This window comes from Ostrea edulis, chromosome 8 (genome assembly GCF_947568905.1).
Source record: "Ostrea edulis chromosome 8, xbOstEdul1.1, whole genome shotgun sequence".
Taxonomy (NCBI): Eukaryota; Metazoa; Mollusca; class Bivalvia; order Ostreida; family Ostreidae; genus Ostrea; species Ostrea edulis.
In genome coordinates, this window is record NC_079171.1 from 7243780 (window position 1) to 7258360 (window position 14581).

A 14581-nucleotide genomic window follows, 5' to 3' on the forward strand; every position below is an offset into this window, starting at 1 on the left:
TTTTAGAAAAATCACCACCTTTATGATGTTTACTTTACTCACGACCGGTTCCCACACCTCCAGTAAGGCGATCGATACAAACAGCATTTAAATCGACAATGTATGGAACAGCCTTACAGCTTTTTGAATATTGGTACCGATTGAATAGAAATAAAAATCGGTCTTTACTCGGTATTTCACAACTTTAGACATATTGGTATTGGTAACCTTCATTAGATATACAAATTATAATAACAACTATAATTAATATGAATAAGTATTACCTAGCAAACTATTTAAATTTCAACAAAATTGATCATCTGAAGACAAAATAACGTTATTCAGCTAATTTGAATCGGCCATGGAATATAGATTTTGATGGTGTAAATTATCCATCTTTAATAAGTATTTTGTAAGGAAATATTATGAACGAAGTTTTATACTCCTTGTGACACCGTTGGAACGCTCCTTTGACACACCGTGCTACGCGGAGGGCTCTCGGATGCAATACTGGTGCAGAAATCGCAACTTCAAAGACACCATCCCCCCCCCCTAGACACACGCTAAACGCGTGGACTCTTCGTCTTCGGGGCCTCGCGCTTTTCGCGGAACATTACGGGTGAAGAACACACACAATATGCACCTTGTATCAAATGAATGGATTCTAAAGATATAGTATCAACAATTTACTTTTATTTTGTCACCGTTTAAATATAATTCTTTTTTATTCGGATTTTTCAAATTGTAAATCGTTATCTTAAAAAAAATGAGAATGAAAACCAAACAAATAAGGTTTAGTTAAACATTTGATATCACAGCTTAACAGTTTCTAAAAAGACTGAAACTTGACGGAAATTATATAATCGTTTACCACTGCAAAACCATACCGAAAACGTCAACATGAGGTTTCCGAACGGTTTCAATATGGTTTACTGCTCAATGGCCGTAAGCGGCGGGCAAATGTTTAAATTTGAAGCCCTTCATCGGTCTTGTTGACGTCTCCATATGAGAGAAAAATTATCAAGGGAGACGTTAATGGCACATTCACATTCACGGATTTTTCTTACGGATCCTTACGTATTCCACAATCCGTAAAAGGTAGACGGATTGTTACGATTTAGACACTTTAAAGAACTATTTAAGAATATTTACGAGTATTTACTGGTCATTTACGGTTTATTACGAGTTCTTGCGATGCATTTCCCGCAAACATTTACGATTTGTTCCGAGTGAACACGGATAAATACGAGCAATTTACGAGCTTTTTAGGGACTGTTACCAGTATATTACGGAAAGTTACTATTTAGCTTAGTTTTTTACGTGTAAATCATGACCTGTTACGTGCTGTTACGAATAGCTAGGCGTTAGTTACGATTGTTACAAAGGTGACTATTGTGTTGGTAACAATCATATGTGGTTCTTATTTGTGTTGATAACAATTATGGGTGGTTCTTACTTGTGTTGATAACAATCATAGGTGGTTCTCACTTGTGTTGATAACAATTATAGTTGGCTCTTACTTGTGTTGATAACAATCATAGGTGGTTCTTGTGTTGATAATAATTATATGTGGTTCTTACTTGTGTTGACAACAATTATCGTCGGTTCTTACTTGTGTTGATCACAATTATAGGTGGTTCTTACTTGTGTTGATAGCAATTATAGGTGGTTCTTACTTTTGTTGATAACAGTTATAGGTGGTTCTTACTTGTGCTGATAACAACTATGGTTGTCCCTTGTGTTGATAACAGTTATAGGTGGTTCTTACTTGTGTTGATAACAATTATAGGTGGTTCTTACTTTTGTTGATAACAACTATGGGTGGCCCTTGTGTTGATAACAATTATAGGTGGTTCTTAATTGTGTTGATAACAATTATAGGTCGTTCTTACTTGAGTTGATAACAATGACGGGTGGTTCTTACTTGTGTTGATAGCAATTATAGGTGGTTCTTACTTGTGCTGATAACAACTATGGTTGTCCCTTGTGTTGATAACAGTTATAGGTGGTTCTTACTTGTGTTGATAACAGTTATAGGTGGTTCTTACTTGTGTTGATAACAATTATGGGTGGTTCTTACTTGTGTTGATAACAACTATAGGTGGCTCTTGTGTTGATAACAATTATGGGCGGTGCTGAATGACGACCTTGACAATAAAGCGCGTCGAGTTGCTGTCTCTAACTTGACGGCAAAATAATGTCGACTTCAGTGTTATAATGCCATGCTTTTACAAACAATATACATTATTTTTCTCAATATATTCAGTTTAGAGATGTAAAACATTTTCTAACAATAAAGCAGCCCACATTGTTTTCCGAGGGAAGGGCATGCTATACTTACCGTAATCAAGCAAAGCTATGTATGGTATATTTATTCTTAAATGTCGGACATAAAATAACAAGGTACATTAAGGTATATAGGTTAGGTCCTTCTATATACACTGACTATGACTACGGATTACTCCGTTTAGCTGATCAAGAAATAAGACGCAAGGTGGGTGTGGCCGGTCGACAAGGGATGCCTACTACTCCTGGGCACCTGATATCACCTTTTGTACAGCACACAACACGAGTTTTAACCCTGTTCCGCGCAACGTGGTGGAAAAAATTGTCCAAGACACGGTTGAATTTTAAAATTATTGGTTAGACTTTTAAGTCCACGGACGATCACCGTGGATACCAATGTGCATCTCCTTGGATGTCACCTTAAACGTCCCTGTGTGATAACATAAAGAACTAAAAGAAATAATAATATCAAATGATCCACCCAAAGAAGCTTTTTTTTTGGCCAACATCCCCCCCCCCCACATTCCTTATTTAGAATGAATTGGATTGATTGATGTTTTCCGCCACATTCAACAATTTTTCAGTTATCTGGTGGCGCCCAGATTTTATTGTTGGAAGATAGAACCCAGATACAATGTACCTGCGAAGAGACCACCGATCTTCCGAAAGTAAACTGGGAAACTTTCTCACTTACCTGCGCGCCGACAGAGGTGAGAGGCCTTATTTAGAAAATACTGTAGCTATAGACCACTCAATTCTTGTATGTATAAATGTTGGCACGGGCCTCTATAAAGTTCAATCTGCAGTTTGGTTATATTTCGTCCTTTAATAATTTTCGTTTGAATTGGTTTTTTTTGTCATGATCTATGACTATAACAATGACCTGTGTATAACTTGTATATTCCATGCAAATTCAAAGGATCTTCCACCTCCATAGAACAATGGGGATGAGCTAATCCGTGTATTTGAAATTAACAGAAGTGCTTAGCTTCTTACAAAAAGTGTGAACTATATTGGGTGACGCAAGAAACACGTTATCTTAGACTAGATCTGAGACTTTTCATAAGAAGTCAACAACTTTTGTTAATTTTAAATACCCAAAGTAGTTAACCGTAATTTAGTTCTATTGTGACAACGACCCTAGGAATTCGCATGGAATATACTTGTTATACAAAAATCATCGCATTATTCAGACGCTCCCAATGAACATTTTTAATGAAAATCTCTAGTTACATTGAACATACTCTGGATTTAAAAAAAATAATGCAATGGTTTGTATCTTCGCTTCTAACAATATTATGTAATGTTCCACTTTGTTAATTATCGTTCTAATTTCAATATTGAATCAAGATGTATTTGACAAGATGCATATTAGCTGACTGCGTGAATTAATGTGAATTGCAGGACACATTGAACATCGACATCTTGAACGCACATATGGCGGCCTCGAGTAACTCCCGAGGCCACGTCTGTCTGATGGTCGGCGTATCAATCGGACACCTGAGTTTGTCCGCCTTGGGCCGTCGCAGACGAACAGGCTCCGTCACCTTCGCACAATTTGATAGAAGCAATTATATACCTTAAACATCACTTATGACAGAGAGAAAAAGTGAACGAGAGAGAGAGAGAGAGAGAGAGAGAGAGAGAGAGAGAGAGAGAGAGAGAGAGAGAGAGAGAGAGAGAGAAAGAGAGAGAATTATTGAATATCCTTATTGCATATATGTTTTTCATTTACTGAATATACTACTTCTCATTCAAAACAGGAATTGCCTGCAGTACACATTGATATTGAACATAGAATATAACAATATTTTAATGAAGAAAGGAATTAAAAAATTAAAAGCAAAAATTTCAAATCCAGATTTCCTTAAAGACAAAATAGATATCGTTGGAATTGTCTCAAAATGTCAAAAACAAATATTAGGAAGGGGCGTGAAATATTGACTCTTTTCTTAAAATCCCACCTGTATCATGTTTATTTAGCCTGTGGCACGTTTTCACACCCCCTGCAAGGCGCCTATGGCCACAACAAAGCTCCTAGAAGTTGTGTGTATTCGCAAATAACACACACCATGGAACACGGAGGACGCGGTGAATCTCCGTGGATTTGCAACCGCGGTCCTTTCACGGTGGGGTGTATAACACTAGTGCCATGAACTGTATATCCAGGTGTCCGTGTTTGCAAAACTCTTTTGTATTAGGTGTTCTGAGATTGATAACTTTGTCTTATCATTTCATACTAGCTATTTGCCATCTTGAACGAACGTTGACACTAGGGTACTGACTAGGGTGGGAGGAAACCGGGGTACCTTGAGGACACTTGCAACTCCAAACACAAATTGTGTACGTCTTAGATCAGAGGATTGTGTGTAAACCTCCATAACACAAACAACACATCACTGGAAGAAAGTCAATTTATTTAATTTCTAATTCGTTAGTTCAAGAAAATATTCAGGAAGTAAGATTCGAACACGTAATATAGGAAAAGATCGCATGCGTGAGTGCAGCACAAGTTTAATCATACACGTGTGAATGTACATAGATATCTGGAGGTTCATTATTCCACTCAAGTCAATCTACAACAGAAAAAAAATAATCATATTAATACACAAATCATTAGTAACGTTATTTCACGCCATTACCTCACCAGAGGTCGCATTACGCAAGCATCACTTGCACTTCCGAAAAAGAGACAGAAAATTTACCTATTGTTTACCTGTACACAGGTGAGTAATCTACAGTAAATACATAACAGGTAGCATAGTTTTACAAAGTGTAGGGACAGCCGGGGAGAAATTGTCTTCTACAATTGTTGTTCTGTTACAAACAGAAAAGGAACTAAAATGTATCTTTTTCCCAAACTTCGTACTCCTAAATTGGAGTGGGTTCCGTTCGTCCTTCAATTTACCAGTTCATTCATTATTACATTTCAAACATTTATTATTACCACTAAAAGGGTAGAGGGGGGGGGGGGCAATTCGCCATTCAATCATATTTCACATGTGAATAACACTTAGTTGGCATATGAAAATAACAGAAATGATTGTCATAAAATGTGGAGGGTCAGTCCCCTGGTTTTACGTGCCTGATACGTGGGTACATTAAGTACATATGAAGGTTTGCTCTTGTGCAAATCTGTCGAAATTTGATATCGTGAGCATTTTGTAAATTAACAACATAATTAAAAACAACAACGCTCTTTATTGTATATCACATACACATTACTAAGTATTGAAAAGGGAGATTACAGGGATAGCATCCCTTTCATTTTGAGAAAGAAAGAGAGAAGAGTTGAATAAATGGCGGTCGCCATAAAAAATTAAGTGGTGGTCGCCATATAAATCAAATGGCGGCTACCAGTTAAACCAATTAATGAGTGTCAACCATCGTTTAAATTAATTAAGTGGCGGTCGCCAAATAAATGAAGTGGCGAGTAGTATAACGCCCCTAGATGGGTGGTTCAACTGAGTGCAGTTTTGAGTGCGGGCTGATGGGTGGTTCAGCGGAGTGCAGCTTTGAGCGGTATTGAGTGTAGGGGTCAGCAGGTGGCCAGCAGGCCACCGTGTGCGGTCAAGGTGGGGAGGTGGCCAGCAGGCCCCCTGGTGCGGTCAAGCTGGGTAGGTGGGGAAAAATCTGGGGCGATAGCGTGTGAACGTTTTGTATCCCTTGTGTATTCCTGGTGTATTCCTGGTGTATTCCTTTATGTTAAATTTTCAAATAAAAAGAATTAATGAACACTGGTTGAAAGTTTACATATTTATTCAATGAACAAATTGACACGCACAAAATTTACTGACCTCGTCTAACAGCTGACAGAAAATAGATAGGCGTCAGGTTTCGTTTTCATTGCTCGGAAACGCGGCTATTTCTGAAAATCGCTATGACTTTGTTTTGTAAACAATGAGCTCAGCTATTCGGTAGTTCTATAAAACTGAATTCGGTTAACATGCAAAGAGTTTCATCATATGTTCACTATATTGTGTGGTTTGAGACAGATCTTTCTGCAGGAGAGGTCATTACTGCCCGTGAAGGACTGCAAAATTTAGGCCTATGCTCGGTGCTTACGGCCTTTGAGCAGGGAGGGATCTTTATCGTGCCACACTTGCCGTGACACGGGACCTCGGTTTTTGCGATCTCAGCCGAAAGACCGCCCCATTTAATCGCATATGACGACAAGCAAGGGGAAGTGAGGACTTATTCTAACGCGGATCCCATATAGTTTCACGCTATATATTTAAAAATGATTCATTTTACTCTAAAAGTACTAGTATGGATATAGCAGAACAGTTTTATAGTATATAAAAACAACTATCTGTGCACTTCGCACCCTATGAGATCACAAAGAAAAAGTACGTCACGATGTACATCTTACAATTCATGTCTATATGGTGTCGTTATATTGATAGGCGTTATCAAGTGATAAGCCGTATACGTGAAAACATTTCTTGTCAAATAATATATTATTTCAATTTCGTATAAAATCACTCAACATTTTTATATTTGCGTGAAGGTCATAATTCACATTGTGACCTTGAAATCGCCCCTCTATTTTCTCCCGATCCCGATCATCACTACGTTATGTAAGAAAATCTAATTTACATCATTATTGCGAGCAGAGTGTTAAAGGAGTGACGATATACGGTGTATGGTGGTGTATAAAGTGTATATATATATTTATATTCCTGTTACCAAAGGAAAAGTTAGGACACACTTCTGACACATAAAGAAACCCCCCTTTCCGCATTTGATTATGTCTGGCCTACTCTTGAAAATGAAAAAAGAGTATCCTGCATTAGATGCATTTTAAATTTCCCTTTATCGGAGAACTTGGTCTCTCTATAGATCTGGGGTTTTACTATATCAACTAGGAAGTCTCATAATTGTTCATGAAAAAGTGAAGATAATGAACAATCTTATAATGATTACACAATTGAGAGTAGGGTAAACACGCATCCTTGTTAACGTAAATGAAGGTTATCAATACCAAAATGTCTAAAGTTGTGAAATACCGAGTAAAGACCGATTTTAATTTTTATTTAAAATCAGTACTAATTTTCCAAAAGCTCTAAGTCTGTTCCGTATACTGCCGATTTAAATGCTGTTTGTATCGATCGCCTTACATGCAGGAAATCGGTCATGAGTAAAGTAAACATCATAAAGGTGGTGATTTCCTCCTAAATCAGATTTTGGAGAGATGCACAGTATTGTACAGCGTATTGAGACAGCTACAACGATATCAAATATCACATATGTTTCTGAGAAAACACGTGTTGAAAATTTTCATTTTAACCCCTTTTTTTAATTTCTTCATATAAGATATCCTTAAATCCACTGTTTGATAATAATAATGATTAATGCGGACAATTCATGTTTTAAATATAAGGTGAAGATAACGAACAGTGATCAATCTCATAACTCCTACAAGCAATACAAAATAGATAGTTGGGCAAGTATTCAGTGACTGTAACGAAATAGGGATATTCAATAATTACCTATGCTCTCTCTCTCTCTCTCTCTCTCTCTCTCTCTCTCTCTCTCTCTCTCTCTCTCTCTCTCTCTCTCTCACACACACACACACACACTCTCTCTCTCTGTGTGTGTGTGTGTGTGTGTGTGTGTGTGTCAAACAGTGTTTAAATTACAATATTTCTCCATTATAAAATTTTGATATGTATCTAATCAAATTAACTTGATTCAAAATAGAACCTAAGAGTTATATAGATGATCAACAAATTGGAATTTATTTATACCACATATCAATATAAGTAAAAATGCACATGTCATTTAAAAAAATATTAATTATGAATTATTTACATTCGACCGAAAGTGATATACTTTGGTAGATATTGTCATTAAAAAGTGTTCATCGGGGGTGTCTGGATAATACAATAATCTGTGTATAAGAATTTTGACAATACTGATGGTCTTTGCCACAACAGAACTAAATTACGGTTTGTTAGTCCTGGTATTTGAAATTAACAGAAAAGTGTGAAATTGGGTCGACGCATCAGAGATATGATCACACCGACACAATATCTTTCACACCTCTTACGATAAACCAGTTACTTCTGTTGATTTCAAACACCTGAATTAACATAGCCCCTTTAGTTCTATCGTGGCAAAAGGAAAAAAAATGAATTTGCATACAATATACAAATTATACATATACTTTTGTATTATCCATACATCCCCTTAACCCGAAAAACTGTTTACTTTTTTAAAAATCCAAACAGGTTATTGAATGATGAAACATGACCAAACTGCAGATAAAACTTTTTAGAGTCCCGTGCTAACATATTTCCCAAAGTTGCATGTTGACTTGTTCGAAATTTTTGAGAAGCAGAACCAAAAAAAAAAAAAATGAAAAAGAGGAGAATGACGAAAACTAGTACTTTTGCCGGAACTTGAAAATCCTAACTTGAAATAATGTATGTGTGTGGGGTGGGTGGTGGTGGTGGTGTTGGTAGAGTCTTTATCAACTCAAACAGCCTCGCCTCCCTCGTCTTGACTTTAATTTCGCAAATTGAGAAGTGGATGGGTCTCTACATGGATTGGATTCGTAGCCTTTATATTACATCTACATTTTTCTCATATTCAATCACTACCACTATTAAAATAAGTGTGTTTCTGCCGTGCGACGGGGAATATCCCAATCGGAACACAGCTTGTCCTTTCCCGTAACCGGCTAGAAGACTCAGGCGTGGATCGGCGCAAGGATTACATGAAATCGATGCCGGAAGCGCGCCTGTGAATGAGCTTAAAAGGCCACAACTGAATCCCTGTATAATGTGTTTTTTAGATTTTCATCACAGATTCAGTTTTGGTGTAATTAACGTCTTATTCACTCTAATACATACACATATAAGTGGATGTCTTAGATATGTAAGATATCTTGGATGCATTTGAAAGCTTACATTTCATAATATAAGTACGACTGTGACGTCCAGGATATTATAACTTGGTATGTTTGATCACCATGATGAGAGGAAGATGCCTTTGTTTTTCAAGGTCAGAGGTCAAAGGCCAAGGTCGTAGTATCACTTATTAGGAAAACCTTGTGGGCAGGATACAAACCGAACCGTAAGCTTCAGGATATTATAACTTGGTATATTTGATCACCCCCACCCCCACCCGCTCTTTGCATAGTAAAATTCTCAATTTATTTATTGATTCACTAAACATGTTTGGTAAATAATCAAGTAATATAATGACAATAAAGTAATAGATAGTGCCAACATGGCAGGTTTTTTGTACCTGTAACTTAAGATTATTCGTGACCCACAGGGTTGATTTTCAATATATACGGCGTACAATAAAAATATTCATTATATACACATTCGATTTAATTCTACTTTTGATCAAAGGGAATTCAGTCTTTTGGCGTAAATGTTGACATAGCTACCCAACATGAACTAAGTCAAACAAACTTTAAACTATTTAAACAAGCGATAACACATAAATAGTGCATACAGGCCGACAGGCCGCACAGGTATTTAATCACGGGACTAGACGGAAGGTTGAAAGAACAGGGAGGCCATGTTGGATTTTCAGGTTAGACAAAATTAAATATACACATTCTGACATTGTAGTGTCAATAATATCGATATTTCTGTGATGAATGAGGTACGGCTGATCAGTTATCATTCGGGGGAGGGGGGTATAGATGCCTTATACTTAAATTTCATTTGAACTATAAAAATTAATGACCGCACTGTTTTATATCATACAGTAATTCTACCTGGTAAATTGTGTTGATCTGTTGGACTATTTTATCAATATCCCCATTTTTTATTGACAGTAAACTGTTTGTGTGATCCCAGCGTCAGAAATGCATCCCCGGCGCAGTGCTCAGGAAGTCCTACTGTGTAATCTCTGTGAGACTGTCCCCCTACAGAGTCGTTGTGGAGTTTGTAATATAAATCTCTGTGTTAACTGTGTAGGAAAACACCTCTCGGACTCCTCTAAACAACACCATGTTATGCCCTATTTACAAAGAAAGTCTACTCCTAACTACCCGAAATGTCCGAAACACGCCAATGAACACTGTAAACATCACTGTGAGGACTGTGACATTTCTGTTTGTATTACCTGCGTCTCCTCCGGTAAACACAAAGGTCACAAGTTATCAGAATTTCTGGAAAAACTCAACTCCAAAACACAAAGTTTGCAAAAAGATTTAGAGGAACTCGAGACCAGAATTTATCCGCGATATGAAGAAATGGCGTCCGATGTCCAAACTGAAAAAGTCGAAATAGAAACGAATTACGGGAAATTGACCACAACTGCCGAGCAAGAAGGTGACATCTTACACCGGGAGATCTCCACCATTGTCAATCAGCGGAAATCTGCCATTCAGGAGATGAAAAACAAACACCTATCTACCCTGAATAAAAATACAGAACAAATCACACAGAAAATGGCGGAACTCAAACAGATCATGTCCGACTTGAAATCAATCCTAAAAGCAAATGACGTTTCCTTAACCTCTACTTACAAATCTAGGAATTCCGAATTTAGAACATTACCGCCTAAAGTTCGAGCTACATTGCCGAGTTTTACTCCTCAGAAAATAAACAAAGATCAACTCAATGAAATGTTTGGTTCTCTGTCGCCATTATCCATTAACACAGAACATGGCGACACAATGAAGTCAGCAGAAGCTGTATCGTCTACTCCAGTCAAACCACTGCTGGATGAGCCGCGCCTCACCGCCACCATAGACACTGGGTATGACTATCTATACAGTGTTAGCTGTCTGAGTGAAGATCAAGTCTGGACACGCGGGGATAACAACACCATGAAGCTGCTCAACCTCCAGAGTAAACTACTGACATCAATACAAACCAAGTCAGGGAACGAACCACTGGACATAGCAGTGACACGGGACGGAGATCTTGTTTATACTGACTATTGTAATAACACCGTGAACTTAATTAAGAATAAAAAGATACAGACCGTGATCACACTACAGGGGTGGATACCTCGCTGTATCTGCTGTACCGCGGGTAACGACCTCCTGGTTACCATGGACAGTGATGATAGAGAACAATACAAAGTCGTAAGTTACTCCGGCTGCGCAGAGAAACAAAGCATTCAGTTTGATGATAAGGGTCGTCCTCTCTATTCATCTGGTTATAACACTAAATACATCAGTGAGAATAGGAACCTGGATATCTGTGTTGCTGACTGTAGAGCTAGAGCAGTAGTGGTGGTCAATCAGTCAGGAAAACTCCGATTTAGATACACTGGTCATCCCTCTAATACCGAGCAATCATTTAGTCCAGCCGGCATCACTACTGACAGCCAGAGTCACATCCTGACAGCAGACAATCACCGTATCCATATCCTAGATCAGGACGGACAGTTCCTCCGTTATATTCACTGTGGCTTAGACTATCCATGGGGTTTATGTGTGGACATCGGAGACAACCTCTTTGTGGCTGAGTGGGTCACAGCTAAAGTGAAGAAAATCCAATATCTATAAACACAGTGTTAATTACACATCTCTATGGTGTTAATTACATTTATCAAAACGGTGTTAATTACACATTTCTGCAGTGCTATTTACATCAGTGTGTTGATTACAACTGCTTGTTAATTACAGCTCCTTGTTAATTACAGCCCTGGGTACATTACAGTCTTGTGTTGATTACAGTTCCTTGTTAATTACAGCCCTGTGTTAATTACAGCCCTGTGTCTGTGATGTGTAATTAACATGTTCTTGTGTTTGTGAGTTTAACTGATAGAACATTAGTCTCTCACTGCTGTTTACTAATTATATCTTATCTGTATCATTGTTTAGTGGAACAGTATTAATATTAGTACACTAATTACTAGTTTGACTGTGTTACTAGTTATCTATAAACACTCTTTTGTAGACTAATTTGACTGTTACTAATTATCTATCTATATACAATCTTTTGTGAACTAATTTGACTGTGTTACTAGTTATCTATCTATATACAATCTTTTGTGGACTAATTTGACCGTGTTACTAGTTATCTCTAAACAACCTTTTGTAGACAAATTTGACTGTTACTAATTATATATCTATATACAATCTTTTGTGAACTAATTTGACTGTGTTACTAGTAATCTATCTACAGTGGAGCCTCGTTAATCCGGACGCTTTGGTTCCCAGCAAAATCGTCCGGATAAATGAAGCGTACGGATAATTGAATCGCATATTTTCTATCTTTACATAAGTAACCAATATATGCCTACTTTATTGATGCATAGTGAATTAAACACATTCTATAATTGGATTTAACCATTTGCATTAGTAAGTAAATTATGATAATGTTAACATTTACATGTATTTCAAAGCACTAAAATTTAATGTACGTGTTCAGTGTATTTTCCTGTGCTTACATTGTGCATATATATGAGTCCTACAAATAAATATACAAAACTGTGTACCGTATGCACTAAAACAAATAATGAAGCACTTTATGAAACTTTAATAAGTAAATAAATCATTAGTATCTAACATACTCATTTAAACTTCAAACATTTCATCACACTTTTACTTCTTAAAAAGGCCGGTAATTTCCATCTGTCACGATTCACGGGTTCGGTGGTCCGTTAAAACAATCTTAATCGTTCAAAGTTACGGGTACATACAAAATTTAATTGTCATTTTCCTTAAAATGGTAATTTTCTCACTTCTACCCAGAGTTTAAAATTTCGAAAGCAATAAAGCTCTTATACAATATCGTAACAAGAATCAATCGTTCACAGGTACATTCTACATGCGTGCCATTCTAAACGTTAGAAACTTATTACATGTACATGTGCTTGAACATTCATGTATATTTCACGCCAATCAACAGTATAAAATCCAAAATCTAGAAGTATAATCTACACTGCTTAGATTTGCATAAGCCGATAATCAATTTACGAATCAATACAACTGATATGTGTAGCAGTTAAAAACATTATCATTACGGCATGATGTTTAATTTATTAATTCTATTATGTTATTGATCAAGACTATAAAATAATATGCTACAGATTTATTTACAAAATTCAACACTACACACAATAAAACACTTATGTGCGAAAATTGGCAATACAATGTCTCGATCGGCACGTGCTATCTAATTGACATATCATCGCACACCACCTAATTATAGGGAGGTGTTGACAGGGTACAGGTAATCGCTTCAATTAGACAGTTTGTCTTGTTTTCTTTATAATTTACGCCTTGCTAAAATTGTCCGACACAGACCTTCCCTCAACAAAATTACCGTCCGGATTAACGGTACAATTTTCAATGCATTATAACGTTTCATAGTAAAAAATGACCGTCCGGATCCGGAACGCGAATTTCCGGATTAATGATGCAAAATAATGTATAAAAATTCCGTTCCCTAAAAAAATCGTCTGGAAGGTGAAGCGTCCGGATTAATGGCGTCCGGATTACCGAGGCTCCACTGTATATACAATCGTTTGTGGACTAATTTGACTGTGTTACTAGTTATATATATACAATCATTTGTGACTAATTTGACAGTGTTACTAGTTATCTATATACAATCTTTTGTGACTAATTTGACACTGTTACTAGTTATCTATATGCAATCTTTTGTGACTAATTTGACAGTGTTACTAGTTATCTATATACAATCTTTTGTGACTAATTTGACATTGTTACTAGTTATCTATATTCAATCTTTTGTGACTAATTTGACTGTGTTACTAGTTATCTATATACAATCTTTTGTGGACTAATGTGACACTATTACTAGTTATCTATCTCTAAACAATCTTTTGTGGACTAATTTGACTGCGTTACTAGTTATCTATCTCTATAGGATCTTTTGTGGACTAATTTGACTGTGTTACTAGTTATCTATATACAATCTTTTGTGGACTAATTTAACTGTATTACTAGTTATCTATCTCTAAACAATCTTTTGTGGACTAATTTGACTGTGTTACTAGTTAAGAAATGAAACTTATAATTCTTTTTTTTTTTTATGCATGTATCAAACGAAACATTGGATGGAAAACTTTAGCATTGCGCGTAGCGCATTGATGAAAATGTTTTCCGTTCAATGTGTCGTTTGATACATGCATCAAACAAAGAATTATAAGTTTTATTTCTTATCATTTGATTATGTTTTCAATATAGAAAAACAAATTGTTTCTCCCATCAAAAAGCTTGAATTAACGTTTCTGAAATGGCGCGTAGGAATACATATAGGCAAGAATGAAAACAAAAACAAAACGGCATGGCTGTGCGTTCAGGTCAGGAACAGTTACTGTGCAGATTTAAATGGATTATACGCCAAATTAAAGGTGCAATGGTTAA

At 36.6% G+C, this 14581-nt stretch overlaps 1 protein-coding gene across 1 annotated transcript; it reads left to right on the forward strand.

The window, feature by feature from the left end:
• The first annotated feature begins 9755 nt into the window (after positions 1-9755).
• On the forward strand, positions 9756-12668 carry LOC130049880 (uncharacterized). Its single transcript, XM_056148078.1, has 2 exons — positions 9756-9816; positions 10064-12668. Exon 2 carries the CDS (start codon positions 10094-10096, stop codon positions 11747-11749), a length of 1656 nt encoding a protein of 551 aa, XP_056004053.1. The 5' UTR covers positions 9756-9816; positions 10064-10093; the 3' UTR covers positions 11750-12668.
• Positions 12669-14581: the final 1913 nt, after the last annotated feature.